Below are 9,933 nucleotides of genomic sequence, written 5' to 3'. Positions count from 1 at the left end.
TGTATTGTGTCTGTCTTGATATACTAAACTAACTTCCTCTTAACATACAGCCTAGGTCAATTTTTTTTTGCTATTTCTGCCAAGTAGCTTTTTAGGTAGTGATAAAAGTTTTGTGCTTGACATTTCTATTTGCTTGTCGCTCTTTTTAAACACTTTGGGGAAGATAGAGTGTGGAGTGAATCTCTTAACTTGGTTTTAAGAAATCAGTAACAAGGATAAAATTTTGTTACTGAGTTGAACTTGTTCAGCTGACTACCAAATTAGATTTTGAATTATTTTTGGTCTTTAGAATTCTGAGTAACAAGTCTAAAATTAGTATCTGAGATGGTGTGTTACTCCACGACTAACTTGTGCTTCACCAGGATTTGTATTTGAAGGACAAAGCTTTTTAGGAATGGTCATATGAGGAATCAGTTGTCACTTAAGGTTACTAGTAAAGTTGACCATCTGCACTAAACTGAAATAATACCAAAATGGAAATGCATTATTCAGCCATGTGTTTCTTGGTTTTCTCTATTGCCAATTGGAGTAAGTACTTGGAAAGGATAATTTCATTTTTGGTTAAATTAGACTCCTACCGGAATACATTCAATGGCTTAGGTGAAATGTTACAGAATCAGTATGGTACTAATGCAACAAAGAGATGGTAAAAAAGAATTGCTAAAATTGAAGTAATCTTAAGGATGTCTAAAGCTATAAACCTATCCCAGAGGGTTCTCTTGTCTCATACTTTTGTGTCTGACTGTAATTCATTTTTTTAAAAATGTTCTTTTAAATGGGGAGTTGCTCAGGGATTGAGATGGGTCCTTCTGGCTCACATTGGAGATCAAAATTTCAAATACTGAAAGCAAGTTAATGGATAGATGATTTCAATGAATGCATGTTTTGGAAGCACTAAAACGAAGGTAAGGATTAGGCAAGTATACAACCTTGGTTCTCACTTTACTTGAGAACCCCAGTAAGTGGAATGCTTTATCCTTTAAAGATTCTTAGAATAGCTGCCCCTATATATATATATATATATATATATATATATAGTTTTTGTCATTATTTATAAAATTTGCTGAAGTCCTTAAGGAATTGTTTTCATTTAATACTATAAGATACCACTAGTTTATGTTCATTACTATAATACTGAATGATTCTAACACCATTCTGTGGTTAAGTAAAGCACTGTTGGGGGTTGGTTTTTGTGTGTGTGTGTTGCTATTGCAAATGGAAGTACTAAAAAAAAGTGCTGAAGTGGAGCTGTGGCTCAAAGTTGTAGAGTGCTATCCTTAAGCAAAAGAGCTTCAGGGACAGCTCCCAGCCCTAAGGTGGTTAATTTGAGACAAGAGTCTCAGGCACATTTCTTTCCTAGGCTGGCTTCAAACTGCTATCCTCAGATCTCAGCTTCCCAAGTAGCTAGGATTACAGGTGTGAGCCAACAGTTCCTGCTTCATTCAAAGTGAGCCACCAGTTCCTGCTTCATTCAAAGGTAATTTAAATGAATGAAATCTTCAAGATGGCACTTACACATGTTCAATTAAACCACTGAACTATAGGCAGATTATGTGAATTGCACAAGGCAGAGATAACCATTTCTTCCCTTAGAGCAATCATTCCACATGGTTTATTTACCTTTTAAAGAGCTTCCATTTCTTTACTTTTAAAATAGGAGTAATGACACCTGATGTAGGAAACTGAATTGCACAAGGCAGAGATAACCATTTCTTCCCTTAGAGCAATAATTCCACATCTTTATTTACCTTTTGAGCTTTATTTCTTTACTTTTAAAATAGGGGCAGGAAGTGGCGCTGTAGCTCAAGTGGTAGAGTGCTCGCCTTGAGCTGAAGAGCTGAGGGACAGCACCCAGGCCCAGAGTTCAAGCCCCACGACCGACCAGAAAAAAAAAAAAAACCAGACATCCTGGAAAATAGGAGTAATGACATACCTGATGTAGGAAACATGAAAATGCAGACACAGACCCTTTATACAGGTCTGTAGAGTGGCTTATTCTGATTAAATACAGATTTTAAGACTTGAAAATTGGAATAATATTTAACATTTATATCACCTTGAATTTGTGCCGAGAACTTTATATAATCACTGTATGTATGTTAACTCATGCAATCCTAATAATCCTATAAAACAAGCAGTTTTCTCTATTATATAAATGAGACTATTGTCATTCTGAGGTTAAAAAACTTATCCAAGGTTATGGGTACTTTGTAGTGGAGCACAGTTATAATCAGACTTCAGACTCCATCCTATTATCCTACCATTAAGTTGAGCATCTGTAACATCATTCTATTATAAAAACTACAGAGTCTTATGTTGCTCTACTCAGATGAAGGCTCCAGGCCTACTTCACTCAGAAATTTGGCATTTGCCAACCTCAATTATGGGCATCTCAAAAATCGTAAAGAATTGCAGAGCAGGTATTGGATCTATTGTAGAATTCATCCTTCCTTTATTCTCCATTTTTAAGGACAATAAAACCCCAAATCATTCAAATTTTCATTTTCTTAAATCACATTGATTTTAATGAATATTTTCATAATGCTCAATTTTTTTTTTGGTCGGTTGTGGTGCTTGAACTCTGGGCCTGGGTGCTGTCCCTAATCCCTTAAGCTCAAGGCTAGTGCTTTACCACTTGAGCCACAGCACCACTGACTGCTTTTTCTGTTTATGTGGTGCTGAGGAATCAAACCCAGAGCCGCATGCATGCATGCAAGGCAAGCACTCTACCACTGAGCCACCTTCCCAGCCCAACGCTCAATATTTAACTGCTTTTGCATGAAATAATTTTACTTGCCTAAACTTTTGCCTTCAAGGTCTGTCTCTGATCAAGTACCAGACATGTTTTCCATTGAATTATTGTGGACTTTTTGTCTAGATATAAAAAGCTATGATTCCTATGACTAAGCAAGTACCCATTTATTCCTCTCTGGTGCTGTCACTATTCAAATTTCTTAGCCTGCTACTACAACAGCTAAGGATCGAAAGACAAGAAATAGACAAGTCAGTTCAACAGTTCCCAATTTAACCCAGAAAACTTCCTTCAATCTGTTAGCAGCTGTATTTTCTCTTGAGATAGCTTTACACAACGAGGTCACTCTGTGGGCTGCTTCTAATTTCATTCTGGTAGACTTCTCTTTGCTTCAATTCATCTGCTGTTATAATTTTGATTTAAAGAAAGCTTTGCTTTTAATAGGCAATTATATAGGTAATTATATGCTGCCAATAAGTGTATCTATTGTTGATATTTTATATAATTGTTATATAGGTAACAAACTATTGACATACATAGGCAACCAGAAGTTGCTATGTTCCTTCCTAAACAGATAAACTGAGTATTCTAAGGACATGTACAAGAATTCTAACCAATGCTCAAACATACCCACAACTAATAACTATTATTTGTAATATTTCAGGTCTTAATTCTGTATCCTGTAAATTGAAAAAAAAGCAACTCAGTAAGATGTACTTGTTAGAGTTAGAAATGATTACAAATACTGAAAAAGCTATGAATTAAAATAGAATATTTTATTTTTTTCCTCACCTAAAAAACAAGCAACCCAGAATTAAGATACATTAGCTTCTCAAATTTACCCTAATAAATCTTGAATATTTATATAATTTCTACAGAAACATACAGTGTATCAAAATCTTCATAAATCAAATTTATAAAATGTGTAGAAATGCATAGTGATATTAACTTACAAAGCAACAATATGGGAATTATTTCCAAAGCAGCCTATAGTAGAAAACAGTCAGTATGGCAGCAGTTTTTGATGTTTTCCATGTTTGGTAAGGTTTTTGACTTCAATATATAGTATAGTCACAGAATATCTTCTGTTTTTTTTTTTTTTTGTTGTTGTTCTTAATGAGTCACACTAAGAAAAACCCACATTTTAATTTACCCATGAAATTACATGCACAGTTTATGTGCCACCTTTCTTAGGCCTATGCATAGATAACAGTTATAATCTATTCAACATGGAAAATGGTGTCTACTTGCAAACACACAAGTAATTACAAATTCTCTCCTTTTTAAACAGTTGATTTATTTCACAATTATATAAGCATATAAACGTATTTATTTTTAAATATCTCTAGAGATGAGTGAAAGTTAAAATGGTTGATCACAGATCAATAGCAAAATTCAAATTGACAATTCAAAATTATAAATAAAACTGTTTGGAATGTTTACCTTTTATTCTCCAAATTGAAGAACTAAGCTGGGAAGAAACTAATGTAGAGTGTTTGTTCATTTGTTTTTTAAGCTTTAATTATAAATAGTTCCCTCTAGCAGTACTTTGTAAGTTCTTTGCATTGTAATGACACCATGATTATAAGATTGAAAATGCTTAATTACCTGCCATGCCCCACGTTATCACATTTTACTTTAAGCACTCAACTTGGGTATTTAAATATTTTGGGGAATAAAAGGCTACTTAGAAATTAAAAAGTTGAATTGACCATTTGCAGTGTTTGGTCTCCTATAGTAAGTACTGTCTTAATAAATGTTCAAATTCAAACAAATCTTCTTTTCACTGGAAAAAATACTAATAAAAATGTTTCCTCAAATGAAGGAATACTAGAGAACTTACATCCAATTGAACAGAAAGGTAATCCACTTTTGTTTATGAATTTTTAAAAATTGAAAACTATACATGGAATTTTATTTAGATTAAAAAAGATTAAAAATGAAATGTCAATTCCCTCTTGGTTTTACAGATTGCACAGCCTGAATAGTAATGCCCCCTAAATTTTCTTGACTTAATTTAGTAAGGGCTTGGGAATTCTTGGATGTGTTTGAACTGGAGTTTTGTTGTTTTTATTACCCCTTACTTTCAAGTTCCCAAACTGAAAATTACTTTTGTTTCTTACAGTGACAGGGACTGGAGAAAAGGAGATCCCAGATGTAGGTGGACAATGTTTCCCCTCATTGGAAAACCCCATTGCTCTCCTAGGAGAGCAGATGGCATGGAGAATCCAGCCTGTACGGGAGTTGATGCCACTTACCCCTCACACCTTATGGAACAGCCTTGGTATGCTCCACACTGTCATTTCTTACTCAGGCTGTGCAACTTCATAGCAAACAAATTCATTTCTGAGTAGAAAAGTATTCCTCACACTGATGACAGTTCACCCAATCATTGCCATCCTGTTAATTTCATCAAAAGCTCTTCAAAAATATACTGAGAAATAAAGGAGGCACTAAATGTGTTGAATTTCACCTTTCAGAAAAGCAGCATGACTATGAAGGCAGGCCACCTTGGCTAACCACCTGTGGCAGTGCTCCAAAAAGATGTAAAATTAAATAAAGACACAACAGGTTGATAATCACCCAGCTACTTAGGATAGCCTGGTTACTCCAACCTTTATTTTTTCAAGTGCGTTTAAAAAAAATATATATATATCAAACTGCCTGTCAGACCCCTGAGTGTAATCCCAAAGAAACAAGATGCTTTTCACTCTTTTGTAACAAAAACAGAGGGAAAAGCACAAATAACCAACATCATCTGAAAATGAAACAGAAAAGATGTAAACATCTACAAAGTTTAAGGTAAAAGCAGTTTTGTAAACAGTAACTGCAGATGATAATGTTATTGTAAAATCACAGTTTATCAATGTCCTTCAAACTGATCCGAGGTTCCAGGTTTGGAGCTGTACAGAGTTAATAATAATGGTTGCAGCAGGTTCCAGGCGGTTTTCAGTCCTGTATAAATTTACTTGTCAGTAGGTAGATTATTGGTTTCCTTTATTCTTCCTAAATACTGTGGATGTTATTCATTTCCCACTTTTGTGTCCTTTTACTGGAGTCGCAGCTGGAGATGAACACTTGATGCAGGACCTCTGAGCGGTCTAAGCATTTTCCTGAAGGAACGTGAGTAAATCTGTGCAGGGTCTGGAACACATGAAAGGAAAAGTAAGTTTTCATTTGGGACTGACATCATTGACATTAAGAGTCATTGATCTGGCTTTCATTAGGACACAATTCCAGCAAACTGGACAAGCCTGTATTGACTATGCATCAAACTTTGCATTTCTTTTGTCAGTCCTCTAAGTTCTTGTACTGATAAGTCACAAAATACTGCTGGTTCCATGTTCAGATTCTTTCCCTCTGAGCCCCATCTCTGATTCAGTTTTCTTTCTAGTCCTCAAGAGCCTCCTGCTCTTTCTCTCAGTCATTCATCTCACACCAGTTCTTTTTCTGTGTGTGTGTGTGTGTGCACGCACACGCACGTGTATAGGGCGGGGGGGGGGGGGGCTGGATGCTGTCCCTGAGCTTCTTTGGCTCAAGACTAGTGTTTTACCACTTCAGCCACAACTCCATATCCAGCTTTTTTGATAGTTTAATGGAGATGAGAGTCTCCAAGACTTTCTCATCTGTGCTGGCTTTGAACTTTGATCCTTACTATACTGACATCTGTTCTAATAGAACAAAAGCAATAGTGGGCAAAACAGCTCAAGTCTGGACATGAATCAAGCAGTGGTCCCAGTCTGTTCTGGTAGCAAGTCTTCATTGCATGCGTTCTCAAGCAAGCACTCAAGGGTGGGACATGGTGAAGCAATTACAGCTTATTAATTTTGTTAAATGCTCACCCTCATGTACAGTTTTTAAAGACACCTTGAAATGAATTGGAAGCATAAATCAAGTACTCGCAGGCAGACAAGTACAATAGTATTTCTGAAAAAGAAAAAGCACTTGAGCAATTTACTTGAAGTGGTCGCCTCCTTCAAAGAATGCTATTATTATTCAGCAAACTACAACTAGTCAGACCTGGGTAATTGTCTCCAGGTGAACTGAGTCCATCACTCCAAGAATAGACAAAGACCTGACAGTATCTGTTACCAAAGATAAAAGTTTTTGTGTGTGTGTGTGTGTGTTTTTTAAAGCAAAAATTAGAATTTTGGAAAACATTCCTACTATTATGAAAATGTGATGGTTTCGCAGTATTACAAGACTTTCCTCATGAATTATAACCATTGGGTAGATTTGGTACTTTTATTTAAATTTTGTCAGTACTCAGCTTAGACTCAGGACACTACCACTTGTGCCAGGCACTCAACCCCTTTTGTTTTAGCGTATTGTTTTCAGATAGGGTCTCACAGTTTTGCCTGAGCCAATCTTGGACCACAATACGCTTCCTCTGCCTAGCTGGGATTATAAGCATGTACCACCATGCCCATCTTGGTTCTTTTAGGGGCTAGCCTGAAACCACTGTCCTCCTATCTCTGCCTCCCAAATGGTGATATTATTTGATAGTATGCAATGGAATGTGCCAACATTTAGATCTACACAACATAACAAGAAATGATATTTTCTAAGCAATGCTTGATCTTCAAAAAAGGCTTATGTGATTAAAAAGTCCAAAAAAAATGTAAGTGACCAATGGAGTTTAATGTTTGTAAGTACTTGATTTAAAACTACCATTTATTGAATTGTAGTGTAGGATCAGAGGAATACGGTCACAATTTTCTGCAAAAGCTATTAAGTTCTTTCTAACTACATGTTTGTGAGAGGCTGCATTTTCCTCATATATATCAATGAACACAACAAACTGTACCAGACTAAATAGAGAAAACGCGAGAATACAGCTGTCTTATATGGACCAGAGTGTAACATGACTTTTAAAAGTATGAAACAGCACTATTCTATTTTTTATAGGAAAAAGTATTTTTCATTAAAAGTTTATTTGTATTAACATGTAGTAAGGCTATAAATACTTTTATATCACTTAAATATGTAATTTTACAACCTTCTGATTTAATTTTAGAAATATTATTTACTAATAACTTACATAAGAAGCAAATAATGGCTGGGAATGTGGCTTAGTGGTAGAGTGCTTGCTTAGCATGCATGAAGCCCTGGGTTCGATTCCTCAGGACCACATACACAGAAAAAGCTGGAAGTGGCACTGTAGCTCAAGTGGTAGAGTGCTAGCCTTGAGCAAAAGAAGCTCAGGGACAGTGCTCAGGCCCTGATTTCAAGCCCCAGGACTGGCAAAAAGAAGAAAAATCAAATACTATTTTTTGGGATATTTTATAAATAAATAAATAAATAAATATATATATGTATATATAAATCAGTAACGTGTTTATCAACTGTTAGTTATCCAAGAGAGATGGGAAGGGGAAGGATTAAGCTGGGGAATCATATCTTTACTATATAGCAAGCTAGATCTTGTACTGAAGAGGGGGTTTGTTCACAAATACTGGATGGATCCATTGAAGGTTTCCAGGTTTTTGTCTGAAAAATAAACTTTCACAATACTTTATGTCCTCATTAATTGATATGAGCCAAATCTAATTTGAAAATTATACATCAATCCATTCATACGTTTAAATCTCAACTTTCCCTAGAGCTTTAAATATGCGCAGCTGAAACAGAAAGTATCCCAAATGTGGCCTGTGAATAAATCTGACCTCTGAAGCAAGCCTCTTGCTGATTTATTCTGCTGTATTTAACAAACTGATTAGGAGGCAGAGAAGGCCTCGGCTCCCAGGTTTTATTTGTTAGTCTCTATCTCCACCTGGTGGATGACATGAAATAGATTTTTTAACAGTATGAATATAATTTTACTTGAAGAACAACTCTTTCAGATTTTAAATGCTCCATTTTGATCCTCCAACAATGGTGCTGATTGCCTCAGGAATACTGATTTTCCTGAGTTTCTGAAATCGTGGACATCGTGACCTCATTACATGAGAGACCAACGTGGGACCTCATTATTAAGAACAATGATGAGAAGATATTGCCAATCAATTCACGTGTAGGGTGTAAGTTTTTGTCATCAAAATTCTACATGGCAGGTGTCACTGAAAATGAAATAGTACATGCTATTATTCAAGAAATGGAAACACAATACCTTTAAATATTGCCATTCCTTAAATTCATTTAGATTACAGTGTGTAATCATAACTTTTGATCCATCAGGGCCCTTTGTCAAACACTGGTCATACTGCATCAGCTGATTTGCTTCGTTGATTCGGAAAAGCTGTTAAGAAAAAACAAGAAAAGCAATAAGAAAATAGCAGTGGTAACTTCCCTGCGTATAAACATTTTACAAAGGGAAAGCAATTGAACTGCTGTAATTAAACTCAGTAACTTAGTGTTCTGTAATTTTTCTGTGTGTTTAGAACTATTAGTCCACAGGCAGGAACCATATTTATTTTGAAGTTAATTATGACCCCCCATGAGCACTTAAATAATTATGTTCTTTATCCTCTAACATACAGTGTGAACAATAAACACGTTATTATGTACCAACAGTGTGAGCAAATGAAAGATTGGAAATGGATATAATGTTTCATAGTCTAGATGGAACAGAAGACAAATACATGAGTAAAATATACATTACTTGTGGTAATATCCCAGTTTACTGGGGAAATGTACTGAATGATATGTGCAAAAAAAACCCTGAGGCTTACACAGTATATTCTGCCATACCTATGTTTTCATGTCTGTCTGTACACATCAACACTGGATTGAGTTCTTATGGGAAACCCAACCTCTGTTAGTCCTCTTATTTAGATAAATGTTGTATGAGCCCTGTTAGTTCTGTTTAGAATGTTTTGCTTTATCAGAAAACAAAACCTCTCGACTAAACACTGAACTGAACCCTGCCTGTGATCCATCAGCCTGGCAGCTCTTAACACTGCCCAGGCACTTCGAGACAGGAGGAGACTCACCTGATTCCCTCCCATCCTGTGGCAGGGCCCCAGCTCCACAAAGCCTCCGTTTGTTCTTCCCATGCTGTCAATGCAGTATGAAGTTTCAAAGCCTCTGATCTAAATGTATAAAAAGATGAAGCAGGACACCCTTTAGCTTTTAATAAGCTCTCATATCAGATGAAGAGAGAATCACTCTCAATACTGCTGTTCATGAGAGAAGGCGAGGAGCGGTGTGTGTGGGAGTGTGGAGTGGTGTTGTCAGGTTAT

General features: G+C 36.0%; 1 protein-coding gene across 1 annotated transcript in view; it reads right to left on the bottom strand.

The window, feature by feature from the left end:
• Window positions 1-3,509: 3,509 nt before the first annotated feature.
• Window positions 3,510-9,933, bottom strand: part of Galnt7 (polypeptide N-acetylgalactosaminyltransferase 7) — a 118,844-nt gene continuing 112,420 nt past the window's right edge. Inside the window, exons 11-13 of the mRNA XM_013023745.1 lie at window positions 9,685-9,783; window positions 8,862-8,990; window positions 3,510-5,896 (exon numbers count right to left, since the gene is read on the bottom strand). Of these exons, the coding sequence (XP_012879199.1) occupies window positions 5,759-5,896; window positions 8,862-8,990; window positions 9,685-9,783 (366 nt within the window). The 3' untranslated portion in view covers window positions 3,510-5,758. The remainder of the gene's footprint in view (window positions 5,897-8,861; window positions 8,991-9,684; window positions 9,784-9,933) is intronic.

Source organism: Dipodomys ordii, unplaced genomic scaffold (assembly GCF_000151885.1).
Source record: "Dipodomys ordii isolate 6190 unplaced genomic scaffold, Dord_2.0 Scaffold4, whole genome shotgun sequence".
Classification (NCBI taxonomy): Eukaryota; Metazoa; Chordata; class Mammalia; order Rodentia; family Heteromyidae; genus Dipodomys; species Dipodomys ordii.
Note: the sequence above shows the minus strand (reverse complement) of the source record. Positions and strands in the feature narration are given on the sequence as shown.